Genomic DNA, 14,150 nt, shown 5'->3' with positions numbered 1-14,150 from the left:
CTCTGTATTAACCTAATCTCGGAAAAATCCCTCATGGATCTATGCTGATATTTTCTTACTAGTTTCAATTTTGCTTCTCCACAGTGAGGATATTTCAGTTTCTTTTACCTCATTTATATTGTTACCTGGAGTTTTTTGGTCTTATTTTGCAGGTAGTACATGATTATTAATAAATCCTTCTCTCTCCCTGCTGGCTGTATGTTTTCCTTCTGAAGTTTGCGTTTTCTTGTCTCCTCCCTTTGCTAACAATTCTTCTATGCTTCATAGTACCAACTATCTTCTTTGCTCAAACTGTTTAAGTAAATAATGTCATGAACTTACACCAAGAAATTGTTCCCAGCTGGTTTACAGGACAGCCCAAGCACGTCTTTTAAAAACTTCCATGGGGCATGGCTTCTGCATACCCTAAACAGACCCTCTTGCTTGCAAACATCCCCTTATATCTTGTCTCTCTTCAAAAAACACATTTGCAAAACTGTTTGTTCAAGATTGAGATAGATTGAGGGGGTAGGCTACTATCTCAGTCTCTTAACAACCTCTTAGGATCAGTCCCTCTGGGGACAAGAGGATCAGCATGAAGGCCAGCATTGCTATTTTACAGAGTAACAGAGATTATTGCGCATTCTAGATGTGAACATCAACTATTCAAACTTTCTTGTGACTGAAAAAAATAAATAAATGGAAAAAAATCCCAAACCCGACCTGCCGCAGTGACAGTGATTGCATGCATTTCTCATCTTTCTAAATTGTCTATGCCAGTTAAAAAAAAAAAAGGTAATTTTCAATTAGGAATTTTACTATGATAATATAACTTTTTGGTCCTTTGATGGCTTTGGTATTTTATTTTCTTTATTGTGTTTTCTTAGCTTGGAAAGAGGTATAATTGCCTGAATCTACTTGCATTCAGAGAGTATAGCTACAGTTTGCTGGCAATTATGTGCTGTTCAGCACCTGTAGTATCTGAATGTCTTTATCTATATTTGGAGAAGTTATGTTATAAATTCAGGAAGAGAATGTGAGATGGAATTATAAATGCTGGAAAACTAGTTCCACAGTAATACCTAGTACTGTGGTGGGCTAGGCCAACCAAAACCTCTGTAATATTAGGCTTTTATCTCTTGTTCAGGCTGAAGTGTACACATACTTTATTTGAATAAAAAGGTTTTCTGGACAGCGTGAGAATCGTGTCACAGGGCAAACTAATTTTTTTTTGTTGCTGTTAATTGCAAATAAATGTCTGCAATGCATTTCTATATTAGCCAAATTAAAGAAAAATATCCCTAGCTAGTATGTAGATTGTTCCAAAGCAATATTAAGTAATTTTGATAGAAAAATATATATTAGTGTTCATTAGCTGAGTACCAACCTTCAACATTGAGGGTAGAATGTGTACCATGGTTAGACTGAACAGTGTAAATTCTTCAGGCTTACTACAATTTACAATTCTTTTTAAGACACAGTAAAATATGAAAGGTCAATGTTAACACTTCTTGGCTTATCTGTTGGGGTATTTATTATTTAAATATTTATTATGGGGAGGCAGTACTGATTTACTCCAGTGAAACAACTAGTTCCTCAAGCCCAAAATGTTATTACTTCTAGACACAGTTAATAGAAGCTAATTATGAATATTGAAATAGTTTTGAAACAGGATGTAATAAATATGAGCTCAGTTGATTGAAGGAGTCTCAACAACAAAATAATAACTAATTTGTTATAAAACACTTTTCACAAAAGCCTGCTACACATAGACATGATCATTCAATAATTAATCTTATTGCTTGCTGATTTATTTTATTTTTTAATCCTTGAATTTTCCAAAGCACCATGAAAATATACAGTAGGAAATCTGCAACATTTATCCAACTCACTGAGAATGTTTTCACTTACCTCTGACTTGTCTCTGCTGGGATGGTGTAAGCTCTGTACTCAGCTACAACCTCTTCATTAAGATGTTAGCATTGATGGCTTCCACCAATAACTTCTGTCAGAGGAAGAAAGTGTTTTCTCTAGAGCGATTTTAATACTCATCTTGTTGGATAGAATCCAGATTTAGATTAATGAATTAGGAAGACTGCTTAATATGGAATAATTAATGACCCAGCAGCAGAAAAAGAACTAAAAATTGAAAGATCAGCTTGATTTAAACCACAAATTGAAAACAGTGATGTTTGTGTTTTTAACATTTCTGAACATAGTGTTATGAGGAAAATCAGATCTGGAACTCATGGAGCCTCTACAAGATTAAGACAGTGTGCAAAATATGTTTTAGATTATTCTATTAAAAAAAGGCTTTTACTAATTTCAAGATGTTTTTCACAATTAATTTACGTTTAGATAATCATTCAGCTTATTTTACCCAGCAACCTAGGTTAATATGTGAAGATTGCATGATCAACACAAATTTGTTAAGATCAGGTTTATCTTTGCAATCTTCATTGATTGCCTTTTTATAGAAATGTTTCATGACTTTATTTATATCATTATATAATATTCATAGGACTTCTGCATTTAGTGAATAGGTATTCGAGATTTCTCTTTGTTCTTCTCATGTAGTGTAGCTTTAGTCTTCACCTAACGTATATCTTTCCAATCCTGTCAGGAGTGCAAAACTTATCTTTAGAATTTTGTCTCTTCTTCCTTTGCTCCTTACCCATCTCTTTCCTCCATTCCAGCCCACACAATGTAAGCCCTGCTTGTCCTTTTTCTTTGTCCCTGCCCACCTCGCCCGCTGGCTCATGTTCATCACCCCCTCTGCCATTCCCTTCTACCTCTCTGGTTGCTCTTGTGCTCTGTCTGCAGCATTTGAGACTTTGCTGAAACAGATGGCAATTAATCTCCCTGAGTTCATCCACAATGAATCAAATTCTATTTTAAAGAAAGGCAATCTCCATTTTACAAGGCCTATATTTTATTATCTATTTTAATTTCGTTGGAAAATCAAAGTTTATGTGAAATTTATTAGATGCTGCAGAATAATTTAATACCAACACTATCTTCAAAACTATATATATATAAAATGTTATTGTTGTAATACATTTTCTTTAAATACAGCACACACTGAATGTAGTTATATTGCAATACAATCCTATCTGACTTTTAAAGAGGTAGCTGCATGATTGTTTCACAATTTTTGTTTATGTTTTTACTCTTTGCATTATACAAGATCTTTTCTCCTTGGAGTAAGTCTGGCTATTTCATCTTATGTAGTCTGATCAGTAGAGATTTTACTACTTCTCTCTGTAGAGAACGTATGAGGAAGAAACTGATTTCTATATTTGGCTGGTGTATAGCTATATATATTTTTTCCTTGTAGGAGGCTTAAGTGAAAGTGATTCCTTTAGTTACACATAAGGCTGAGGAAAAAGCAGAGATCTTTTAGTATGTTTTTTGATCCAAGCAGCTCAGTGGGAGGCTCAACACAGATGGTTTAAAGGGCTGTTGCAAGGGCTGAAATAGTCTCTGGACTTCCCAAAAGCCTTAATCTTTTTAGGGCAGTGATAGCTTGTAATTTCTACAGCACTGAGCACACTGAGGTCTGTGAGGAGCTGCTGCTGGCAGAACTCCCACACTTCAGCCACTGGTGAAGGTCGCAATTTTATAAGGTAATAGCAATTGGAAGAGATCTTACAGAATAGTCACAAAGTTTCTGTCTGTTTCTTGTAAAGTTTATTTTCATCAATAATGACAAGACAGGCTCAAAACATCATTTTCCTGTTAAAACAGTGTTACACTGGCTGAATTACTATAAAATTAGGGAAACAGGATTTTTACAATGTAATCAGCAATTATATGTATTAAAATAAATTTCATCTTTGCATCATCTAATATTGTCGATAGCATTAAATTTATTTCACCGTTTTGAATAGTTCATGTATGTATTCTGTACAGATATCAACTTACCCTAGTTTTCACTTGAGTATGAAAGAAAAAGTGATGTAGGAAAATGCTGAGAGGGCTTTGTTATTGGAATGCTAGGGAAAAACATATCCTGTCTCATTCCCAGAACCCTTCAGTTATCGCCTTCTGAAAAATGCTACAATAGGTGCCAAAAGCATTCATTTATGATAGTTCTCCCACCCCCAATCAGGTCATAAGTTTAATTGCATTTTTATGAGACTAATGCAAGCTTAAGATTCAGTTAAGTTGTAGACACAGTCATTTATCTGAAATATCAACTGTAAACTTGAATCTGACCTTAAATCTCTTGAAAACCATCCAAACTCTAAGATATTTTAATGGAGTTTTGAGCTTTGTTATTGTATTGTACATGTAAAACATATATTGAGAGTTGTCTTTTGGGTGATGATGAAAAGTGTAATCCTAAAGAAATAGTATCATTAATAGGTCTCTAGCTTATCTTTTGTCCTACTTTGTTATGATCTGTTGCTATCTTGACCTGGACAATATGACTGGAACTTACTAACATCTTAAACCTGCATATTACTCTTTTCTAAAGAGTTGCACAACTCCTGCTGAGTCATATTGATAAACTGAAAGCTTACTGTGGCTAGTTTTTTAGAGAAGTCCAAGTAGGGAACATTGAAACCTGCTGATCCAAGGTAATGGTCACTAGCAATGTTTCCAAGTTTAGACAAAACACTTAGAGCAGAGAGGTGCTTTCAAACATCTTTTCACAAATGTGGTCATAAGAGAACATTTAGGAGGCAGTCTCCTTGAGCCACTGTTGAGTTTCTAGACAGTGCTGGGCAGGACAACAACATGACAACCCAGGTAATCGTCTGTAATAAATTGAGCCTTCTAGGGCTCTGCATGTTACACTGTAAGCCATCCTTCCATTTCTTGAGCTTTGGGTCTGTGAAATTATGTTTTTAAAGCCCCATTATAGAAGAATACCAGATGATCTGACCTTATTACTTCGGTAATAACATGTTTCTGGTTTGAAGTTAGGGATTTCTCTTGATGATTTTATTATTCTGTGTCAGACACTTTGTCCATTGAAGAATAAGTGGAAAAATAATAATAAGGAGAAGATAGCATAGATTGGCATTGCAGCTAGAGAACTACTTGTACGTGTAAAAAGGTTTATTGAAGATTGTGACAAATATCTTTTCTATAACCTAAGAGCTGGATACAATGTGTTACTTGGGAGATGTCAGATTATTGTTTCCTTTTTCTTTTTCTTTTGCCACTTTATTTAGAGGAAAAAATAAAATTCAAATTAACTGACTTTTAAATTATTCTAACAAATTGTGCTGTCTTACCTACACAGATCCCTTTTTACATTTATTAAATTAAATGGCTCAGTGTTTCTTATATCAATGCTATTTTATTCCAAAGTTCACTCCTGTCCTCAGCTTCAGCTGTCATTATAGCACATCAGCACTTAAGCTGACTCCAGTGTAAAAACTTTGAGGCTCAGTGGGTCTGATTATCTCACCCTGAAATTTCAGAGTCAGCTTTAAATATTTATGCAGATAAATAATTTTTGCTGTTCCTATACAGGATTGACATCTTCAAGTATGTGATATATGGTGTAGCAGCTGCATTCTTTGTATATGGCATTTTGCTGATGGTGGAGGGATTCTTTACAACTGGTGCCATCAAGGATCTCTATGGGGATTTCAAAATCACCACTTGCGGCAGATGTGTCAGTGCCTGGGTAAGTGGTTCAGAAATCTTTTTGTACTTACGACAATTTCAACATGTTTTGAATACTTGTAGTGCCTTGTGATGTTCATTTTTTGTTTTTTGATTCTTTAATATTCTCTGATACTTCAGTTAATTGGTTAAAAATCATAGCAAAGGAGAACAGAGTGTTAGAAATGTTCTCTGTATTGGTTAATCACTAAATAACTCTTAGGAGCAACTAATTCCACCCGTTGAATGGGAAAACTTGTTCTCTCAGCAACACGAGCTGTTTGGGACAGGACTAAAAGTGTGTGATGCCTTCAGCTGCACTGGGCAAGAAATATTTTTCTTACTAATATTTTCACTGATATTTTAGAAATCCTGCCTGTTCCTCGGTGGGACAAGCTGAGACCTGTCATTGAGTTTTCTTTTGTTTTTAAATGGCAAACAGCCCATTACTTACTGCTACGTTATCTCTGGTTTGGAGAGACAAGTTACTTATGATCCTGGAAAACCTAGATTAAAAAAATTCTGATTTGTACTGGGACTTAAACGGAGGTTTCCCATACTAAAATTGGTGACTATTTGAACTGGGATTATTTTAAGATCTCTGTTCAATATCAGGTAAGCAACTAACTTTTTTGGTATTTGACTCTTCTGCATCTAAGGTAAGAGGCCTGGACACTTGGTAGCTGTTGGAGTTGGATATTTCTGCAAACACCATCTGTATCAACAAATTATATTTTCTGATGAAAAATAAATTATTAAATACAGCCAGGTAGATCTGGCTGCTCAGGTACACTTAATGTTATACTATATTTACAATAACTGATATATAAAATAATAGCCAGAGGAGGGTTTCTCATTGTACCCTCCTAGAAATATGAACACTTATTAAGCTAGAATACACACTAGGAACAAATATCGGCAATAGAGAATATCTTCCAGTCACACTAAAGCCTATCAAAGCTAGTATTTTGGATATCCTGACATTTAAGGTTAAACTGAACACAGATAATCTACACATTGGAAATTGGGGAATACAGCATGTATGCCATCCCTACATAGATATAACATGCTCCACAGTAATGCTGGTTTTTAATCTTTTTTTCTTTTGTTCCTGTCAAATGTCATTGTATGATTTTGGCACTTCGACTAAGAACTGTTTTAAAGCCTTTAAATAAATATATAAATAAAGAGTGAGAACATTTTAAATAAAGAACAATCATTGCTTATATCAACGCTGTTTTCATCTCCTGGAAAGAAATCTCTAATCTATATTCACTGAGAACATACTAAACTGGTTCAAATTCTGTAGAGTCGCAAATTTTTCAGAACACTATTTTTTCTTCACAGCTCCCATTAATGCCTGTCCTCAGTATTACAGCAGAGCAATGCTGCATCCTCTCACAGTTTTGATGACCTTGCAGTATAAACTGTAATTCTGTAGTACGTGTCTAGAAGAAATGAACAGTTAAGCATCTACTCTACGGTTAATATCATTGTTATTATTAATGATTCATTAAATTAATTCCTTCAGCATTTTCCTCTCCTCATCAGTAATTTGTGATGTTTGTGTTTTACTTTAAGAAACCTTGGGTTGATATACATTCTGCAGCTAAGGTTGAGGCTGTATGCTGTTTATGATCACAATTAAAATAAGCCATCAATTATTTTGAGTTAAATACGTTGTTGTTATTATTCTTGAAGTTAGTGGAAAGTGGAAAGTGAAGTTAGTTTCCCTGGAAAAGAAAAAAAATGTGCAGTTTGATTGCTTATCTTATTCTGATGACATATCAGTAAGATTGCTATACAAATGTCTGGAGCTATTTTGGGTTATTATTCTGGCTCTTGCTTCTGTGCTCTAGAGGTTTGAGAGTAAGACAGTATATACAGCATTTTTGTCAATTAAAACTTGATACCCTTTTTGACTAGGTTTATTTTGATTATCTCCTATTTAAAATTCTCAAGGGGCAAATAACAGTTTACATTTTAAAAAACCACTTGGAATTAGAAAATATTTCAGTCCAGCACTGATATGTTTATAATTTATTCAGTTCCTTAAATCATGCAATGATATGAAGAAAGAAGTTCTAAGAACAAAAAGGTGACTGGAGAGGTAAATTGAACCTAATCACTACCCTTGTGTGTCAAGCCCCAATTGTTCTATTGCTATGCAAATTTGCTGTAATAAATTTTGGTAGGTACAGTTGCCAAAATGAGATAATGTTATTGAAGAGGGTTGGCAGATACTATGTGTTGCAAGAAAGCTTCCTTGTGTAAAATTTTGAGATAGTAATTTTGTAAATATTAAAATCTAAGCTGTCAAAGACAGCTTTGGTTTCTTTGTTGGTTTCTTTTAGCAATGCCCTAATACTAACAGAAATGTACACACAGAATATTTGTTGTTTTGAAGAATTAAGTGACAAAAATGGCTCCACATCAAAAATACCTTTGTAAAGATCCAATTGTGACTACGATTTCACATCAAATTTGCTAATCTCTTTCTAAATACCAGTTTAGTATGTTAAAGTCTGAAAATTAAGTCCTTCCACTTTACCATTGCCACCAATTACTTCTCATTAATATTTTGCATGAGCATGTTTATTATGTCTGCAACTAAACCTATTAGGAAAATGGAGGAAAAAAGAACCCAAAAAATTTCAAGGAGGAAAAGCTCATTTCAACTTTGTGTGGACAAGCTATATTTCTCACTGGAAATATGAAAAATAACATCTTTTTTTTCTTTTTTATAAAAATATTCTTTGAAAAGCAGGCTTTTAAGAACACCAAAAGCCAACATCTACAGAAACTTTTCATGTGCCCTTCCTCACCTCCCTCTTTCACTGTGACTAGCTCACTTTCTAGCTCTACATGGGCAAAAGGCATTTCTTTCTCCTGAAGTAATGGAAAAAGAATAGCTCAACCTAACCTTTCCAGTGATTGTATAATTGATTAATCAGCCTATATGAGCGTTCAGAGGCTTAGCATCCAAGTCATGCCAGTGCTGCTGTGGAGTGTACCCTCCCAGATCTGAGAGAAGGCTTGTGAAAGTGACAGTGAAGAGTGTCACTGGCAGCGTTTTTGGAATTAATTTATTGTGAAAAGTAAAACAAAAGCAGCATAACAATGCCAGTCACATTCAAGAAGGGATGGCTGTGGTTTTAGTCTTCATTTTTCAATGCCTGAACATGCTTTTAGAGAATTAAATAAACAGTTATATATAATTGTGCTGCAGCATGATTAGTGAAGAATGGGAGACAGGCCTGAGGCCGACTGTGACACTGTTTGAATATTTGCGATTTAATACCCTTCCTATTTGTATTCAGCTAGCTTGATCGTGGAAAGCCTCATTTACACCTTGTTTTAGAATGTCTGCTTACAGAGCCGATAAAAAATGAAGAAAGAAACACAAATGAGGCTTTTTTCCTTGAAAAGTTTTACTTTTATGAAAATTTTATGCTGTGAAATGGGAAAGAAGTTCTTTTTATTTCATCAGAAGACATTGGATAAAGATTTCATCCTGGCAGTTGTATTTCTATTTCTTTGTATCTTACCTTTTAAAAGAAAGATGTTTTATATTCTAAGTTGCACTGACTAATATACCTTCTCTATCTTTAGTATTTAGGAACCTTTTATTTTAATGAGTGAAAGGGATTTTTCTGCCTTTGAAAATTATTTTTGCTACCTGAATAACTGTGCTATTTGACCCATGCTTCCTGAGTGCTTAAACTAAAATTTGAACTTTCCAAAGTATTTCCAGATTTTATTTTGCAAGAAAAACCGTGGAAGCTTCGTGAATGTTTTGAAAAACCATCTGTAAGGGATGTGAACTTGTTCCTTCATTGTGCCCTTACCAGACCAGTTATTCTAGAGGCAGTGAAACTGCATCATATTGATATTTGATTCTTTGTGTAACAAGAGGAACAGAGTTCAGTGCAGGCTCAGCTGGCTTTCCCACCCAGAACAGATGCATAATTTCTGAATGCTAGAAATGAAGCTCTCATTTCTGAAAATCAGATACCATATCTGGATATTCGGGTGGCAAAATGCTGAGCTGACAGACAGAGAGACCTTCCTTCTGATTGAATACTGCTGTGTCTGAGGAACACAGAATTCTTCATACCACTGCTGCTTCATTTATGAGAAGCAAGGAGCGTTCTCTCCAAGGCAGCAGATGTACTTATGGGTGTAGAATCCCGTAATCCAATCTTAAATAAGGAAAGTGTCTAACAAAACTCTCCCCATACATGCTAAGTAGCAAATGCTTTAAGTAGCATTTACTGACATGGGAAATGGAGAAGGTGAGATTTATATGGTGGTTTGACCTTTCAGACTGCATAGTTAAAAACCAGAATCATGAATTATTGCCACAAATGACCCAGAAGCTGATGAAGAAGTTAATTTCAGAGGGAATATATTGTGACAAAGATGTATCCCACCTAACTAGGAATGTCGCTAAGGTTCCCAAGTGAAGGGCCTATGCTTCTTCAGTGGTTAAAGGAGAGAAAGGGTTAGAGAGACTTTCTCAGATGAGCTGAATTTTTCTGCAAGTGACTGTCCTATTTTCTGCAAAGAGAATAACCCTCAAGCCTTTTAAGTTAGGTCTTTTATATTAAGCACTTCAGTCAACTATCTAAATTTAGTAGGATGTGTCCTGCTTGGCCCCTTTTAATTGGAGTTTAGCTGAATAATATTTGCTATCCAAACACTGCTGGAGTTAGTAAATAAGATAAAACATATTAACGATTTTATAGGTTTCTGGATGCTAGATCAGTGTTAGAATTTTTTGAGAGGACTGGCTTCCTTGTAATCTTCTGTGCTTGTTCTTGAAATAGGAAGGACAAGCCCTAGCAATACTTCAGAATTCAGCTGAGCAGTTAAGAGAATCTCTCATCTTTATGTCATTACTCTCTCAACTACATTGTTAATATACATACGGTTTCTTAAAAAAAAAATGCAAGTTATTAATTTTTTTCTCTATTTATTATACTTTTAGAAATCTTTTGCAGTGAGCTCAGAAATCATTTTTTTATATAGTTCTAGATGCTGACTGTAATTTTGGTCTGTCTTATTTCTGTAATCTGGCCAGCTTGTTTTGTTTTTCTTTATTTTATACTTCCAGATTTTCTCACTCAGGGATATCACATTATAAAATCTTTCTTTCATCTGATTATCCCTCTTCTCACATAATTTACTGTGTGTTTTATACACAGCCCTTTTGTTGACTGTAGTGTTCATTGCTTCATTTAATAGAGGAGTGTGCCAGACATTATAATGTGCCTTGCCAGCAGCTTCTCAGCTTCTCTTGGTCTTGCTGCTCACTGACAGAATTTTTATTGTTGGTGATAAACTGGACAAAATGTTTTTGCTTCAGATTGTGCTGTAAGTGTATCTTTCACATGAAGGACAGAAGTTTTCCTTGGCATGTAATCTCAGTCAATAAGTAGTTTTTTTAATGAAACTGTTTTCTAAAAATGTGCCGTCATACGTTTCCAAAGGGTACTTGACTGTAGGAGTCATTACACTTTCTCCATGGGCTTTACCTTCCTATTCTGAACCATTATAAATTGCTCAGGATGATAGCTTTATTTCCCCCAGGTTCAGATAATCCTTCTCAGTTTTAACTTGAATGCTTCATCAGATGATCACAGTTTTCCCTGAACCTTGTTCCCACTTGGCTGCCTTATTCTTTTTCACTGCATCTAGATATCTTACTGGTTTTATAGTTATTCAAACCTATGAATGTCAGTGGCATTGTCATAAATTCACAATTTTATGGTCAAAGATGTGTTCTTTATCCACTTCCAATGTTTTCTAGCCTGCTTGTTTTTCAGTTCTCCCACTTAAAGTTACTATCCTCAAAATCCATCAAAACCATATACAGCTTTTTGTTCTTCATATCAACTGCATCTTCCTACTGATGTCTTATAAATTCATAGTTACCATTGTAAATGTTTTTTGGTATTGCTTGCCCAGGAAGAAGGAGAGAAACTTCTCACTGCTTGAATCCTTTTATTTGTGCATGATGATTAGCATTCAAGATAAGCTGGTTAGACTTAGCAAACCAGGGTATTTTTATCAGTACTTCTTTCAGCTGAAGAGCTTTAACATTTAAGGTCACATTTTTAGAATCCCCTGGCTGATTAAAAGCCATGTTATTGACTTTCACTGCTTGGCAAGACAGCAAACAAGAAAGGAAGGTCCCTACCCCTTGATTCTCTCAGGCTTCTCAAGCCCTGTTAAGAACAAATCAGGAAAGAACACAGGTTCTTATTTTCACCAGCCAAGCATTCACTTTGAGTGACACATCTGTTTAGAGAAGTTATAAGAGTATTATTTCTGCTTTCCAGTTTAAGCTTCACTGTCTTGTTCCCAAGTATAGACCATGCAAACTTCCTGAACAAAAATCGCAGTCTTGGCAATGCGAAAAATGTAAACAATCTGTATAGTGCAGTCTTTTCCCAGCTGGGTGTTATCTTTTTCTGTGTACAGAAAACTTGGCATCACTGAAAACCATTAGAATATGGATCAGGTTTCTTATAAATAGGTCATCAACGATTTGGAAACAAGATACCTGGAAAATTTACTGCTAGGACCTGCCTATGTTGGCAGGGAGTGGGTCATGATGGAACTGACTGGTTTTCATATTTTATGTTTTTGAATTGAATAGTTACACGGCATGAACAGAGTCTGAAGAACTCATGAAGCAGCAGTATTTAATGAATATATCGACTCAATTTTTTAAAAAAGCAGTTTTAAAACCATCTGTAATCATATTTAAATACAAAACTGTTAGCTTAGCTATATTCCCAGCGAGTATATCAAAGTGTTAGAAACACCACTAAAAAGAAAAACAAAAGGAGGAGGAAAACTTCGAGAATGTGAAAATATAAGCATATGCATTCTGAGAAGAAGTAATTCCTATCTGGAAGATTATAAAATTAAATAGGAAAGTTTGCTGCTGTTAAATAGCAAATAAGATCCAATGGTCTCTGTGGGCCTTCAGAAGCCTGTTGGACTACAAAAATGATAGTCTTGCCTGAAGGACATATAAAATAATGAATGATAACAACTTTAAGCAGCACCATGCTACGAAACTATTAACATTCTAAAGAAGATTCAGAAAAAAAAAAAAAAAGTATAATTAGTTTATAAGGAAGTCCTGAAAAGATAAATTCTTGAGGAAAAAACTAGTCTTGCATCAATGCAGAGCCATTTTCTTTGAACCGGGTATGTTCTGATAGTGGATTTGGTTACAAAACAAAGTTTCAAAAAATGAATCAATTTGCTAAAGAATCTTCTTTTCTTATTTCTGATACAGCTGTGGAAATCTCCTCCCCCACTGCTACCAGTAAATCAATTTGGAGTAAATTAGAAAGTGAACCAGCTTTTTATAGGCATCTAAATAGTTACAAAGCAATAGACATCATGTGTAGAATATTGCAACCTTGAAATACACATTTAAAGGAAATTTTAGAAAAATGTATGTGCTGATGAAAAGCAGAAAGTATTAGTTGTGTCAAAATCAGTTTTTCATCCATCTAAAATGTCTGTAGAAGAAAAATGTATTAAAAAAAACCCCAAAAACAGTTCCATAAAATGGATGCTTCAAAATTTAAAATATCAGTGATGTAATAATTTTCTGGTAATAATTTTTAATAATCTAAGGAATGTCACATTAGCTAGTATTTAGTATATGGATGAATTGCAATTAGGCAAACCTGAGAAGTTTGTCCCGCTATGAAGAAAACTTGGACCAATATTGGCTTTTTTTTTTTCTTCCCCTTCTCTTGAAGCCGTTGACTTGAATGCAAGCCAAGAAGAATCAACCACATGACAGTAATAGCATAGCATGAAATGTATCCATGTTTCAACAAGACTCTTGGAGCTGTGCCTAGGAATGTAATATGTCAGAGAGAGATAGGATGAACATGTTTTGTAGAGGCAATAATAAATGTCCAACAAGTGATTGTTAGCAATGAGAGTGATATTTTAGACCAAGCAGAAAAGACTTCGTAAATGTGTATTTTCTGTGATTCATAGTGCATTTAGTGGTAATATCAGAACATCAGTCTCTTTCTTCCAGCAGCATTATATGTAAAATGAGATAAGTTGAAATACTTTTGCTTCATCTTTTACTTCTGTTCAGGAGTGAGACATGAATGTAAGGGATGCTAGTCAGCACAGAAATGAGAATGTTAGAGGAGGCCATTTGGTTGTGAGCTAAACAGTCCTTCTTAAACATATTTAGATTTCCTACTGTGTGTAAGAAGAAGGTGTATGAATACCAGGAGAGGTTGGCTAGGGTGGCAAAGGATGATCTGTAACATATTAAGTGTTGATATATCATGAGTTTAAAGACATCTGTATAACTTTTTCAATTTCTCATTTGACCGCTTAAGAAAATATTATGATTTATTTAGATTTAAATAAATAAGAATAGTATTGCTGGTTCTAGGCAACCTAACATTTTTAATTAAGCAGTAAAGGCTGTTTTAGCTTCTGCAATGTTAAAATCCTTTCCAGAGGAACTCAACGAGTTTTCCATTTGCTCT

General features: G+C 34.7%; 1 protein-coding gene across 1 annotated transcript in view; it reads left to right on the top strand.

The window, feature by feature from the left end:
• Positions 1–14,150, top strand: part of GPM6A (glycoprotein M6A) — a gene marked incomplete at both ends in the record, with an annotated part of 128,560 nt that overhangs the window by 97,477 nt on the left and 16,933 nt on the right. The window contains one exon of the mRNA XM_082314803.1: positions 5,467–5,623. Within this exon, the coding sequence (XP_082170929.1) occupies positions 5,467–5,623 (157 nt within the window). The remainder of the gene's footprint in view (positions 1–5,466; positions 5,624–14,150) is intronic.

The sequence above is a fragment of the Platalea leucorodia genome (genome assembly GCF_965183815.1).
Source record: "Platalea leucorodia genome assembly, chromosome: 6".
Taxonomy (NCBI): domain Eukaryota; kingdom Metazoa; phylum Chordata; class Aves; order Pelecaniformes; family Threskiornithidae; genus Platalea; species Platalea leucorodia.
Note: the sequence above shows the minus strand (reverse complement) of the source record. Positions and strands in the feature narration are given on the sequence as shown.